Genomic DNA, 15,352 nt, shown 5'->3' with positions numbered 1-15,352 from the left:
AATTTTTAAGCCAATGGTAGACATTCACAACTTTAATGTTAAAAAAATCAGCTTTAATTTTTGTAGCACTTAGAGCTGGAAGACGTTTTAATAGGTCATTATTTCCTTTTGGCTGGGAGCAGTTTGCAGGGAGGAGTAGAAAGCATGGGAAGGCAGGTGAGCTAAGGAGGGACTGCAGTGTGTTTCAAAGGCAGCAACAGGCTCAAGCCCCACAGTAAGGAATCCCCAGGTCCCTGCCGTTCTCAGGGGCCTTTTCCCTGTAAGAAGTCTTCTGCTAACTTATTGAATTCATCTGCAAAACGTAAATGTAGGTTGTGCTTGCCTTCTCGTATCAGATGCAACCTAAAAAAAAAAAAGTTTACGATTAATGGCACACCATTTAAAACTCACCCTTTCCAACATTTCATGAAAATCTGAAGTGAAAACCTGTCCCATCCTTTTTTTCATGATGACTATTGGGGAGGAAAGGTAAGGTACATAATATAAACTTTCCCTGATTATAGACGTAAGGGTGAGAGCTTCTTGGGGCGTTTACAACCAACCTGGGGGTTGACTTAACAGCACACACATTGTATTTAGAATCTGGAACTGTATCATGTAACACATGGTTTGACTTTAAATCTGATTGAGAGTGGAGGATGTGATTTGGTCATTACTTAGGGGGGAAGAAAAACCCCATTTTAATAAGGTTGATTTTAAGAGAGAAGGTTGGAAAGCCAAGAAAAATACGAAATGTCCAGAATCCACTGGATTGGAACAGGTGAGCTTCCTGAGGTATCCTAGAGTGAAAGCCCAAGTCAGAAATCACAGCCCCAGTCAGAAATCACAGCCCCCAGCAGCCTGTCATTTAAGGTTCAAAATCACCTTGTCACTTTTGGAGGATTGAAGAAATCTGAATATTAGCCCGCAGACAAATGGCACGTAAGTGTTCCTGGGGACCTTGGGGGCAGCTGGAGCTAGCCTCAGCAACCCTTGTGCATGTCTTGTGGCAAACCTCACTACTCCTAAGACTTCTGTCATAAGCTTTTGGTCAAATGTGGCTGGTTTGCAATTTCTTGAATATAGGCAGTCTTCTTTGTTTTTTTTTTTTTTTAAAAGATTTTATTTATTTATTTGAGAGAGAGAGAATCAGAGACAGAGAGCATGAGAGGGAGGAGAGTCAGAGGGAGAAGCAGACTCCCCGCTGAGCAGGGAGCCTGATGTGGGACTCGATCCCGGGACTCCAGGATCATGACCTGAGCCGAAGGCAGTCGCTTAACCAACTGAGCCACCCAGGCGCCCCTAGGCAGTCTTCTTTGAGTTCTACATTTATTTTAGTGGTTGTAAAAGTGCAGAAATAAAGTGTTAAACAAAGCTTCTAGGATATAGGCACAAGTTCAAGCTGTTTTGTCTATTATAACAACTGGACATTAAACGATCCTATCGGGGCAAAATGCCAGTTACTACACCGCCTAATTCTCTGACCTTTCAACAACTGGGGGTTGAGAGCTCTAAGAACTTGAGGGAGGATTTGTAGGGAAAAGGAGCTGGGGGATAGAGCTGTCCTTGGACAACGTCGGGCCCCCTGCAACTCAACCATGTGGGGTGTGGGGTAGGAGTACCTAGATACACCTGATAATCTACTTGAAAGAAGGATATATTGTTGGCATCTTTCTGAGGCCCTTGGGAAAGCTAATAATGCCATTAATAATAGCCAGAACACTCCAAATTCAATTTTAATGCTGTTCACAAAAAAAGGATCAACTGCACCAACTCCAAAGATAGGATCCCACTTGCCCCACAGAAGGAGCAGGGCTTGCAGGGATGCTCAGGGCCTCCATTTTTAGAAGGCAGAAAATAACCAGCAGCCGAGGATACTGAGAGGTCATAGAAGGACGTGTTTAGGCTAAACGGCATCCCCTAATGTGTGCTAAGCTGAACTCTGAAGCAGAGGGACCCTGACCTGCCAAAGTTGGACGTCCTCTTTGTGGGTAGCCACAATGGTTATCATAGGGCCTACCCCATTTCTACAATTTGCTCAGATTCCCAACAAGGAAGGAGAGACACCAGCCGTGCATCTCTTCTTTTTAGCCTCAGTGTATCTGCACTATTCCTATGGTAATCTCTAGGTCTTAGGGAAATAAACACTAGGTCCCCTTCATTAAAAATATGGGAGGCCTGTTTTCAGGCATCTACATTCAGAACTGCACTGGACTGTGGATGGATGGATGGAACGATGGATGGATGGATGGATGGATGGACGGATGGATGGATGGGGCTATAAAGAAAATTGCTCTCCTCCTTGATACATTTTGGGGGTCATTTCAAGGTCCTTAGTATAATCCTTTAGGATTCACTATACTTGAAACCTATCATGTGTTCCTCTTTGGGAACAGTCCTCTGGACAAGCATAAATATACAGCTGTCAGGGCTATGAAGCGATATACTGCTGATATAGATTCTCACCCAAATAACAGAAAGAACTAATCACATGCTCCATGGAGGGTGGTTTTCAAACAATCACATTTTCCAGGCAAATCAGTAGCAAGTCCCCCACCGTCAGACACATAGTGCAACTGGAAATGTAGGGGCCTCTGAGGGGGCAAATACAAATTCCTCTTTCCAGGGGCAGGTTCCTGCCTGCATTTGGCACCTCCAGAAAAAGAGATTTGATTCTAGATCTTTTGAGGAGCTGAAATGTGTCTGATCCCACAGTGTAAATTCAATGGTCACTTTACCTCTGCTTGGGAAGAGTCCTTCTAGGATGCTCCTTACAGATGAGGTGGCCAAGGACAAACAACACGCCGGCCCCACCATACTACCTCTCCTTCCTCAGTCTAACCTTCAACAGCTTTCAAATTAAGCTGTGAGAACTACAGCCAGGAGCAGCCCATAAGTAACGTGCCGTAGCATTTTTTTCTCCACTTTGGATGTGATAAAACTCTAGTGGTATATGAACCCCTAAAGTTGCTAGTCGAGTCTGTGAGCATTTTTGTTTTAGGTGAAAACCAAAGTAGGCTGCTGGTTCTCTGCACCTGGATCTCTTCCACAATGACCACGGGACAGCCATGTGGCCAACAGGGCGGCCTGGTCACTTTCAGGCATTCCTTCCAAGGCCATCCAGACCTCGTTGCCAACAACATCCCCTTTTAATTCTTTATTCTCGGGCACCTGGGTGGCTCAGTCAGTTAAGCGTCTGACTCTTGATTTAGACTTAGCTCATAATCTCAGGGTTGTGAGATGGAGCCCTGCGTCAGGCTCGACGCTGGGCATGGAGCCTGCGTGGAATTTTCTTTCTCCTTTTTCCCTCTGCCCCTTCCCCCCACAGTCACTCTCAAATAATTAATAAATTATATTTATAATTTATATATATATGTGTGTGTGTGTGTGTGTGTGTATATATATATTCTTTATTCTCTGCTCCTTTCAGAAAGCCCAGTGGGTGGGCCACAATCCCCTTCAAGCTGGTAAAATGGGGGTGTAGAGCACGGCCTCCAAACCTGCATCCTCTCCAGCAGGCTCTCCCCCTCAGCCCGAGAGCCGAGCAGATGTTTGGGAAAGGGAAGTAGACTTCTGAGAAGTTCCTTCCCTCAAATGCAATCATATCTCAAGCATTAGAAAGAAACCAAACTGCCTCAGCGGCTGCTTTTCTGATAACACCACAGCTAGGAGCGGACCCCCTCTGGGCTGTCCGGGTCTACCAGACTGATGCTTTTAACTCGTGTGCGGAGAAACAAGCCCTGCCAAACCTGCGGGACGACAGGGGCCATGTTGGGGCCTTCTGACCGGACTGAGAGCTCTGAGCCACAGCTGAATGTAATTGGAGGTGATACCACAGGGTTAAAGCCATGGGCTGTATGGGGTCAGGATGTGTCCAGTCTAATCAATGTGGGATCCATGCTGGCAAGTTATTTCATCTTCCCAGGTCACACTTTCTCATCTGGAAAAGGGGGACAAGTAACAGCATCTACCCCACAGGATTACTCCAAAGACAAAACGAGATAAGGCACACAAGCCACATCGTACAGGACCTTTGGGCACACAGCGAACAATAAATGTTTTCTATTATTTTCTTATTCTATTTGAGTCGCACTTTACAATACGCAAAAGTCCTCACAATGGTTCTAATTATGGACAGCATCGTTAATGAAATGCTCTGACTTGGGAGCACAATTTATTTACGTTTGGCTAACATAATCTACTCCAAGTGGAAGATTCTCAAGAGAGATTTTACAAAATGTCACGGGTAAGGTTTGTCTAGAAAGGAGGAGACCCCACTCTCTCTAAAATACAAAGGACTCAGCTTTGTAAGAATGGGGCTAATCCTGTTTGGTGTTCATCCTGTAACCCGACCGTAAGTGGGGTCTTGAGCTGACTGCTTTCCCTGCAACCACAGCAGCAAGCAGCTAGGGATGAGGAACTAGAAGCAGCGGCTGGGAGGAGGAAGGGATGGGGAGAGGTAGAGAAGTCACCTGGGGCAGTTAGGAGAAGGGAGGGCAGATCTTCCCTCCCCCGTCCCAAGGCTAGAGTTGGTCCAGAAATGGAAGTCAAGGCAGCCATCCCTCCTGCACTGTCCACCTCCCCCCAGTAACCTGGCTCACTCTACCACAGAGCTGAAAACAATCCTTTGTCATCAGCATGAACTTTTGTCACCTAGGTCAGTTCATTTCAGCTCCTCCTGGCCCACACCGGAGGCCCTGGGCCATCTTACCTCTGGTGATTGGACCTGAGGAGCCCAGGAAGCTGCAGAGAGAGGTCCTTCCTCCCTTCCATGAGTCAGACAAAGAACTCATGGCACCTGGCCCACCACCTAGACAGCCTAACCCTCACTACCAATGTGCACCCTCACTACCACCCTGCTGGAACACGCTCCAGTGAATCTACCAGAGGCCAAGACCTCTGTGGAGAGTGGCCTGTACCTGTGCCCTCCCCATTGTGACGGCTGGTTTTGTGCATAAACTTGACGGAGCCATGGATGCCCAGCTATTTGGTCAAACATTGTTCTGAGCATTTCTGTGAGGGCATATTTTGGATGAGATTAACATTTAAATCACTACAATTCCGTGAAGCAGACTGTCCTCCCTGATACAGGTGGGCCACATCCAATCAGTTGAAGGCCTGAATAGAACAAAATGGCTGACCCTCCCTCAGGAGGTAAGAGGCAATTCCTCCTGCCTGACTGCCTTCAAACTGGGACATCAGCATTTTTTTTTGCCTTTGGACTCACACGGAAACATTGGCTCTGCCCGGTTCTCAGGCCTTCAGGCACACTGGAACCACACCATCAGCTCTCTTGGGGCTCTAACTTGTTAATGTTCCAGCTTGCCCACCGAAGATCTCGGACTTCTCAGCCTCCATAATTGCATGAGCCAATTCCTTATCCCGTAAAATAAGTCAACCTCCGCATGCGTGCATGCGTGCATGTCTGTTGTGTGTATCCTATTGGTTCTGTTTCTCTGGAGAACCTTAATACCCCCTGACAACAGTCTGAAAGTCGGGTCAGAGAGCAGCTTGCCACTGACCTCCTATCAAGCGACACCCCAGCTGCCTCCTGGGACCCCTGATCACTTGCACCCACCCCAGCATTCCAGCCACGGAAGTGGCAGCTACTGTGTAGCTCTTACTAGATCTACAAAATATTCTGAAATGATACGTATCATCCCCATTTCACACACAAGGACACAGAAGTACAGAAATACATGCACGCTGCTGAAGGGCACACTTAGGGACAGCACCAGCACTCAAACCTGGGTCTGAGTCCCTGCCCGTGCTCTTAATCCCCGCTGTGAACGCTGCTCAGGATCCCAATGTACCAATCCTGCTCTCCAGCAAGACTCCATGTCCCACCGCTCCCCGTTAGCTCACACTGAACCCCTGGTGCCAAGTCTTTGCACACATGGACTTTACCCCTCATTCTTTCCCACCTGATCTGGCTCTCTGGCCCGGGCCCCAGAGTACACAGTTGGACTCCTCACCACACTTTTTGGGACTGAGTCACTGGTCAATGGCCCCTGTGTGCCTCTCATATTCTCTTTCAAAGTGTAGCAAGCACTTTAAAATGCACTAGACCACATCCTGGGACCGATGTTGACATGCTCAACAGGAAGAAAATTAAATTCATATGCTCACAACTGTTAAAAAGGACCATGCAGTCTCAAAACGATGAGTAACTGGTGAAGGATACATTTGAGTTGCTACCGGAGGGATGAGTCCACTTGGCCAGGCAATGGGAGGTGGTGGAGGGAGGGCCATGGAGAGGGATTCCAGGCATGGTGCTGGTCATCTGCAGCTGGGTCTGGAACCCGGGTCCTGGTCTCTGCTGGTCCTCCTATTCCGGAGATCTGAGCACCTCCACAGAAACATGGGCTCATGCACACTGAATTGCACGTCCCGCAAATCCATATGTTGAAGTCCTAACCCCCAGCATCTCAGAGTGTGACTTTATTTGGATATAAGATCTTTAAAGAGGTGACTAATGAGATCATATGGATGGGACCTAATCCAATGTGACTGGTGTCCTTCTAAGAAGACGACTATTTATAAGCCAAGGAAAGAAGCCTAAGAAGAAATCAACCCTGCTGATACCCTGATCTCAGACTTCTAGCCTCCAGCACTGAGAGAGGGAATACGTTTCTACTGTTTAAGCCGCCCAGCATGTGATATTTGTTAGTGGTGCTAGCTGACCCGTACACGTGGCTCAACCAGCTGTGAAGTCACATCGTCTTCTGAGCTGGCTCAGCCCCACCGCCTCCCGAGGCTTGTCCACGGCAACCCCAAAGGGTCTCATGGGTGCTGGCCTCTGATCAGCGCAAATCCTCTGAAAGCGAGCTGGGGCTGGCCTTAAGGGGATGCCCGAGGAGCAGCCAGATAGCCAAGGGGTGAGCGGTCAGGGCTTTGCAGTCTAGGAGGGAGGGCTGGATGAGCAGGGAACGCACAGGGGCTGGGGCAGGACAAGGAGAATCGAAGTGGCAAGGGCGCCCCCCTCCCCCCGCTCTAATCAGAGTAGCTCTTATTTTATGTGTTATGTCTTGGGCTTCTGCATCAGAGTTTGTTAGGCGGAAGCGTTCAGCTGCCTAAAAACAAGTTTTAAAACCACTGAACTTGAATGATCCTTAAGTCCTCTTCGCTTCCAAGAGACTCTACCACTGTTTCTCACAAAGAGAAGAAAGAGAGACAAATTAACACAGGTCTGTTTAGCAGGCCTGAACAACCCCACCCTTCATTGGGCCTCCTTCTGAGGAGAGAAAGGCATTTCTCTCATATGTGATATCTGTTTGTTGGTATAATCTCTGAAGGGATAGACTGTATCCTTAAGTTTAATTATAAATGTACCTGGCAAGGTAATGAAATATCAAGTTCACTGGAAACTTGCCACTCTACCTTGCTTTCCTGTTGTCACATGGCCTGCAGCGCTGAATCTCAGTAGGCCTTTGGTGCTCAAGGAATCCACCTTCCTTTTCTGGGGTCTGAAGTAACCCACCTGGGTTCTAGGTGGGTTCAGGCCGAACACAAAGGGCTCTTACAGCACAGCAATGCAGGTGTAAAATGCAAGCCAGTTTAAGACAATCATCGCCAATAATACTTTACCTTCCACTCATTTGTTCCAAAGAACACTGCTCTAAGAAAATAATCTTCCATAAAACAGTCTCCTGAAATAATTAACATCTGAACAGGAAGGGACTATTTTTTTCCCATATTGATGTATTCCGTTGCTAGGAGATGGGTTTGGAACAGAATTCCTAAATTAAACTTCCTTGCAGACTGACTTGTATTGAACCTGGCTCTCTAAGAGAACACACTGCATTTATCATGAGCATCAGTGTGCAAAAACCTGTCATTTCTGAAGCTAGAAGACAATTAACCAGGTCAGCAAGCATATAATCCAGGCATCTTACCATCATATTAAAATAAGAGTATGTTTATGAGAGGCAGCTGTGCTGTGGGGGAAAAGTGCTATATTAGGAGGGAAAAACATCCAGGATTTGTCATTTACTAGCTCTGAAACCTTGGAAGATTACTTAAGAACTCTCAACCTTGATTTTCTCATCTATACATGGGGACAATATTTTTTTCATAAGTTTGTTATGAAGTGTAGTTAGGTATTGTATGTAAAATGCCTTTTAAAATATAAAATGCTATATGGATATAAAAATTATACAGGCTGATAATAATTATATTTTACTGTAGGATAAGAAGCATGGCCCCCACATTTAAAAATTCTCCTTTTGTTTGTTGAAATTTATCATGGAATAATATGATTAAGAAGTAGTGCAGGGGCCCCTGGGTGGCTCAGTCAGTTAAGCGTCTACCTGTGGCTCAGATCATGATCCCGGGGTCCTGGGATTGAGACCCACATTGGGCTCCCTGCTAGGGGGAGCCTGCTTCAGCCTGCTTCTCCCTCTCCCTCTGCCCCCACCCCCTGCCCCCACTTATGTGCTCCCTCTCTCCCGCTCTACACTCTCTCTCTAATAAATAAAATCTTAAAAAAGAAAAAAAGTAGTGGATGGCTTACACCATACACAAAGATAAACTCAAAATGCGTTATGAACCTACATGTGAGGCCTGAAACCATAAAACTCCTAGAAGAGAACACAGGCAGTAACTTCTTTAACATTGGACATAGCAACTTTTTTCTAGATATGTCTCCTGAGGCAAGGGAAACAAAAGCAAAAATAAGCTATCGGGACTTCATCAAAATAAGAAGCTTCTGCACAGCAAAGGAAATAATCAATAAAACTAAAAGACAATCTATTGAATTAGAGAAGATATTTGCAAATGACATATCTGATAAAGGGCTAGTATCCAAAACATGTAAAGGACTTATGAACTCAGCATCCAAAAAAACAAATAATCCAATTAAAAAATAGAAGACATGAATAGATATTTCTCCACAGAAGACATCCAGATGGCCAATAGACACATGAAAAGATGCTCAACATCACTCATCATCAGGGAAATGCAAGTCGGAACTACAAGGAGATATCACTTCATACCTGTCAGAATGGCTAAAATCAAAAACACAAGACAAGAGTTGGAGAGGACAGAGAAAGGGAAACCCTCTTACACTGTTGGTGGGAATGCAAACTGGTGCAGCCACTCTGGGAAACAGTATGGAGGTTGCTCAAAAAGTTAAAAATGGAACTACCCTATAATTTGGTAATTGCACTACTGAGTATTTACCCCAAAGAATACAAAAACACTAATTCAAAGGGATACACGCACCCCTATGTTTATAGGAGCCTTATTTACAATAGCCAAATTATGGTAACAGCCCAAGTGTCCACTGATAGATGAATGGATAAAGAAGAGGTGGTATATATACACACAGGAATATTACTCAGCCATAAAAAAGGATGAAATCCTGCCATTTGTAACAACATGGATGGAGCTAGAGAGTATAATGCTAAGGGAAATAAGTCAGTCAGAGAAAGACAAATACCACACGATTCCACCCATATGTGGAATTTAAGAAACAGACAAGTAAAAGAAAAAAAAAAAGACAAACCAAGAAACTGACTCTTAACTCTAGAGAACAAATGGATGGTTAGTAGAGGGGATATGGGGGGGTGAAATAGGTGATGGGGATTAAGAGGACATTTATCATGATGAGCACTAAGTAACATATTAGACTCAACATAAGAATTGTTGAGTCATTCTATTGTATACCTGAAACTAATATAATGCTGTATGTTAACTATACTGGAATTTAAAAAAAACAGTAGTGGAACTGTTTCTGAGTCTGGTTTCCCTGCTGGATTGTGTGAGCTCTCAGGACAGGGACCAGCACTAACCATGCCAGGCAGTGCTGGCCCATGAGGCATCAGAAATCAGCTCATGGAGGGAAAGGAGAAAAGGAGGGAAGCAGAGAGGAAGGGAAGGAGGAAGGGAGGGAGGATTTTCTTAAGTCATTAATAAAGCCAATTTCAAAAGAATTCCTTAGAATTCCAAAGATGGAGTAATGACAGCATCTCTGGAATTAATATATAGTCTCTGAAGGGGTCAAGGCTCGCTTGAATATTTATCCTCTGGTATGTTTGTAAAAAAAAAAAAAAAAATCAGGTCACTACCCCCTGGGCACACCTCACTTTCTCCTTCAGAGTATGCATCCATTTCAGGGAAAGAAAATGCAAAATTTATTCAACTTTAAATTTTCATCTTGATATAAGTACCAGGGGAAGCTGGCTCCTGCGTTAGCCAAAGTACTTAAAAGATAAATTTCTATTCCATACAAAAATGCATGGGCTTAAAGAACAGAATTTCTGCTGACATGTATAATAAGCTTCTTCGATGTCCAAGGCTGCTTGGCAGAAACAAGAATGCAAAGAACAAGTAACATGTATCTGCTGTTTAATCGAGTGAGCCACCAACATGGCTTGGTATATGTTGATATTTTGTGATTCTGAATAACAGGCTTCCCATCTGATGTGTACATATTTAAGGCTGAAATAACATGAGAAGTTTACAACATAATTTTAAGTGGAAAAAAAGCAGGATTCAGAGTTGATTACAGAATATAATTATATTTATGTTTAAAAAATACTAGAAAGGAGAAACATATTAAAATTGCTAATAGCTGGGGGCGCCTGAGTGGCTCAGTCGGTTAAGGGTCTGACTTCTGCTCAGGTCCTGATCCCAGGCTCCCTGCTCAGCAGGAGTCTGCTTCTCACTCTGCAACCCCACCCCCACCGCCGTGTGCTCTCTTTTTCCACTCTCTCTCTCCGCGCTCTCTCTCAAATAAATAAAATCTTTAAAAAAATGCTAATAGCAGAAGTACTTAAATGGGTGGCAAGCAGCAGGCAATCTGTTTTCTTCTTTTGATTTTACAAATTTTCTTTCCTGGGTAGATAATACTTTCATAATGATAAACACATCTGAAAATTTCCAAATTACATAAAACTGTTTTAGTTAACACTGATGGCTAGAAATCTAAACTGTCTGCAGTGTTACAGAACTTGGTACCTATTAGCACATTTGCCGTAAGACATACATCTAAGAATTCCTTTCCTTCTGGTTCCCGGTTACCCACAAATCCCGGCTCCTTGCGTTCGGCATTTCCCTGGAACCCCAAACAGAGCAGTACTATTTACTGACACTGGCAAACTGGGAAGGGGGGGGACATCTTAAAAACTCCCAACCCCAGCGGTGCCTGGGTGGCTCAGTCGGTTAAGCGGCTGCCTTCGGCTCAGGTCAGGATCCCCGGGTTCTGGGATCGAGTCCCGAGTCTGCTCTGCGGAGAGCCTGCTTCTCTCTCTGCCTCCCCCCCTCTCTCTCTGTCTCTAATAAATAAATAAATAAATAAGATCTTCTGGAAAAAAAAAAAATCCCCATTCCAATGTTTCCTTTCCTTCCCTAGCTCCTTCCACGCACGCATGTCCTGAGGCTGTGAGGCAGAGCGCGGGGGCAGAGACGGCACTTACCGCGACCCTCTCACGTGTTTGTGTATGAAGTCGGCGTGGAACCGTGGGACCAGCGGATCCTTCTCTCCGTGCACGATTAAGGTGGGGCACTGAATCAGCGGCAGCAAGTGCCCACAGATATTCCCTGCAAGACAAACAGCACCGAGGATCTGCTTCCATGTGACCAGCACGCCGGGGGAGTCAGAGGAGAAGCAGGGGGCTGGGGCCTGTCCTGCCTCCCTCCAGACCTCGGTGCCCCTGTCCCTAAAAGAGGTGGTCTGCATTAGACGGGGTCCGAGGGGTCTCCTAGCTCTCACAATCTGTGCGCCTCCTTTTCTGGTTCTCTGCTTTTTTTTTTTTTCTCCTTCTTGGAAAGTTCTAGTAAATAAGCAGTTTTGCCTGATTATATGCATAATTTATGCAAAACAGGAAAATAAACACACAAAAAAACCCCACAGCTCTTTATATTATGGAGAGGAGTCCCCAGTTTGCAAAACACTGGTAGGTGCTTGGCATCTGAAAAGCTTTTCCCTTGAAATAATGTCTTATGTGGTCCCCTGGGCCCTAGCTACCCTCAGAGCTTCTATACCTCCTGTGAAGTTATAACTTACACATAGCAAATGAGCTTCTCTTCATTCCTCCTGCCTCCATGACATTCCTGACTGCCATACTCTGGAGACGATAAGGGCCTCACCTCCATTGTAACGACCTTCCTGAGGCGGATGAGGAACAACCTGGCTCTGGTCCTGTCCTACTGTTTCCCGCCTGGGAAATCTTGGTGGTTCCTCAGTGAGGAGTTTCAGCCTCCTCCCTGGTCAAAGAGGGGATAGTTCCAGTTCTCTGGGGTGGCCGTGAGGCCAAAAAGAGGTGTCCTATCTACAGTTCTGGGCAGCAGGCAGGTACTCCATAAAGTGAGCTCCTTCCTCCTCTGCCTCCTCCCGGCCTCTGCAGGGGTCACTGGGGCCCTGAGAAAGCTGGTCCCCAGCCCACTGGGGTGCTGCCCAGGGACCTGGCCTATCCCTCCTCCTCAGTGGCAGGGGTTGGGAGCACTGCCTGCTAAATGAGAAGGGGACGGGTTGGCCAGAGAAATACTTCTCTAGGTCTCAGAAGCTGCCATCTCCTGTCCCTGGGATGACACACACGTGTTAACTGCATAATCAGAGGATGAAGCGAGCAGTCGTCCCGAGCACTGTGGGTCAGACACTGTTCGCGTGGGTTCATGCCCGTGACCCACTGCCTTATCTGCTGTAGCTCACTTGGTCTGACAATCATTGGTAGATACCGTACTTTTCCAAAGAGAGTCCTAATAACCTTTTATCAAGCACTTACTCTGTACGTGGTACTGCACCACAGCTGATCATGCAGAACCCTGTTTAGTCCTCAAAACACCTTACGGGGTAGTTATCAGCTGCTTCGGCTCACAGGTGGGGAACAGCAGCTTAGGGAAGCTGAGTCGTCTGCCCATCACTCTGACAGCAACCAAGTGGCAAGGCCAGACTTCACACCCAGGCCCGTCTGACTCCAAATCTGTGCAGCTAACCACTATGCTAAACCGAGCATCTACCAACATGCACAGCGTACAATTATGAAAAAAAGTTGTCCTGTGAAATTAATGAGTGTGGAGGGGAGGTAAGTAGTTTATTAACAGTCTTGCTGTAAGATCACTGCTATGGTTCCTCTATATTTTGACATTTTCCCCCTCCCTTTCTTTTTTTTAAAAACTGTATTTGATGTTTTTTAGTTTTAGGTTTACAGCAAAATTGAGTGGAGGGTTCAGGGATTTCCTCTGTACCCCAGCCCCCCACATGCACAGCCTCCCCCACTATCAGTATCTCCTATCCAAGTAGGACATTTTTATAACTGATGAACCTACATGGACACATATGTCATCATCACCCAGAGTCCCGAAATTACATCAGGGTTTAGTCCTGGTTGTTGCACGTTCTGTGGGTTTGGGCAAGTGTATAATGACATGGAGCCACCATTATGGGATTACAGAGTATTTTCACGGCCCTAAAAATCCTGTTTTGGACATTCTAACAGGTGAGTGTTGGGATCTTGTTATTTGGCTCATCTTTTAATCAGGTTTTCTTCTTATTGTTCAGGTTTAAGAGTCTGTTGCACATCCGGATAACAGTGCTTTATCAGATATGCCTTTTGCAAATATTTTCTCCCAGTCTGTGGCTTGTCTTTCCATACTCTTGACAGGGTCTTTCGCAGAATGGAAGCTTTGGATTTTAACAGATACAGGATGTATGTTTGAGCTGCAGATTTAATTCTGCTTCTGCCTCTGAATCTTCCTACCCCGCTCTCTAGTCAGGAAAGCACAAAAATTTACATTTCAAGAATGTGCCTTCTTTAATGGAGAACCGTCTTAGACATCTTTATGGCATTTTTGTTTTAAGAGCTGAGGGAGACACTTTTCAAAGATCTATTTCTTTGGGTGGGTACTGCACTGGAACAGGATATATTTGCTGTTTTGAACTTGAACCAGAAAAGTAATAGTTCCAAATGTCCTTTTCATTGTGAAAGTTTGGATAGGTGACTCACTCTGGAAATGATTACCTAATAGATCAAACTGCTCCTTCAGCTGCAGCCATTTTGTCACGAATGTGCTCCCAGATTTGATCTCAGCTACCCTCTATTCTTTTAGCAGTGAAAATAGAAGAGTGAGAGATTAGCAATGTAAATAGCTATTGAAAAACAGACTTCAATTAAGAATTTCTCTTAAAGATGTCAGTTCTTCCTGTTAGTGGAAATCTTGTTAATTTTTCTGATAAAGACGGAATTAGAGTCACATAACTAAGTTCTGAAGGTGGGAAATAACCTGAACGCTCTTCCTCAGGCTAATTCTGCTGGAGCTGAAGGTCATGACACAAAGGCCCTTCTTTTTTATCCTGGTAAGAGAGGATGTAGCAGGGTCACGCATCTAACTGTGAAAAAGAAAAAAATATGGTACGCGCGACAGCTTGTTTGTTTTCTGATTACCCACTCCAGAATCAGAAAAAAACAAACTCTATTTGAGGCTTCTGGAGAATTATTTTGTCATCGTACACACAAAGGATTAGAAGGAAAAAAGAACAGTCTGCTATTAAAGACTTCACACCGTGAACCCTGATACATAGAGTAGGTGTATACATATAGTATCGCTTAAGGCGGATTTATTATACAAGAGCGTGTATGGTATACAATCACTAGCATCCTCTGTTCACGCATTAGTGTGAAAGGACAGTGGGTGAGTGCATTCATCACCAGGAAATTCTGGAACACCAGGGGAAGAATGTAAGCAGCCTTTCTAATCAGCAAAGGAACAGCTAAACAGTTCACATAACCTACCATCTGGAAGACGTTTAAATTGTTTTATGCCATCCACCCACTTCTCACAGGTTTTGGCAAAGTAGTCATAGCCATATAAGGTTTCAAGAGGTTTTCTTGTTTTCTCACTCCATTTAGAAACATCTCGGATACCTGAAAAATAGAAGTATTGACAGGAACAGGTTTAGTCTAGGGGCACCTGGGTGGCTCAGTCGGTTAAGCATCTGCCTTCGGCTCAGGTCATGATCCTCAAGCCCTGTGTTGGGCTCTCTGCTCGGCAGGAAGCCTGCTTCTCCCTCTCCCCCTGACCCTCCCCCAGCTCGTGCTCTCTCTCTCTCTCTCAAATAAATAAATCTTTTAAAAAAATGAAACACATGAACAAATTCAATTACTTAGCCCACTCCTTTCCGTATTTCTTTAAACACACTGATAATTCTAATGCTTCTGAGCATATTACATCTTGCTTAATAACAGCTTTTAACACAGTGCTTCTGCTACACAATACACCTCAAAGAAAACACGACTAATGACATGAACTCATATCGAACAATAACCCCTCCACGGCACTCCCGACAGTGCCAGGGCCCTGGCAGGCACCCTGTATGTACTCAGTGAATGCAATTACAGAGTGGAGGTAAAACTGCTGCTTACAAGTGCAACTG

At 45.2% G+C, this 15,352-nt stretch overlaps 1 protein-coding gene across 2 annotated transcripts in view; it reads right to left on the bottom strand.

Moving 5' to 3' along the window:
• Positions 1-31: 31 nt before the first annotated feature.
• The window catches only part of BPHL (biphenyl hydrolase like), a 35,931-nt gene continuing 20,610 nt past the window's right edge, over positions 32-15,352 (bottom strand). For both annotated transcript variants that reach the window (XM_078055631.1, XM_078055632.1), the window contains exons 5-7: positions 14,712-14,843; positions 11,397-11,520; positions 32-342 (exon numbers count right to left, since the gene is read on the bottom strand). In XM_078055631.1, the coding sequence (XP_077911757.1) occupies positions 243-342; positions 11,397-11,520; positions 14,712-14,843 (356 nt within the window). In that variant the 3' untranslated portion in view covers positions 32-242. The remainder of the gene's footprint in view (positions 343-11,396; positions 11,521-14,711; positions 14,844-15,352) is intronic.

The sequence above is a fragment of the Halichoerus grypus genome, chromosome 9 (genome assembly GCF_964656455.1).
Source record: "Halichoerus grypus chromosome 9, mHalGry1.hap1.1, whole genome shotgun sequence".
Lineage (NCBI taxonomy): Eukaryota > Metazoa > Chordata > Mammalia > Carnivora > Phocidae > Halichoerus > Halichoerus grypus.
Note: the sequence above shows the minus strand (reverse complement) of the source record. Positions and strands in the feature narration are given on the sequence as shown.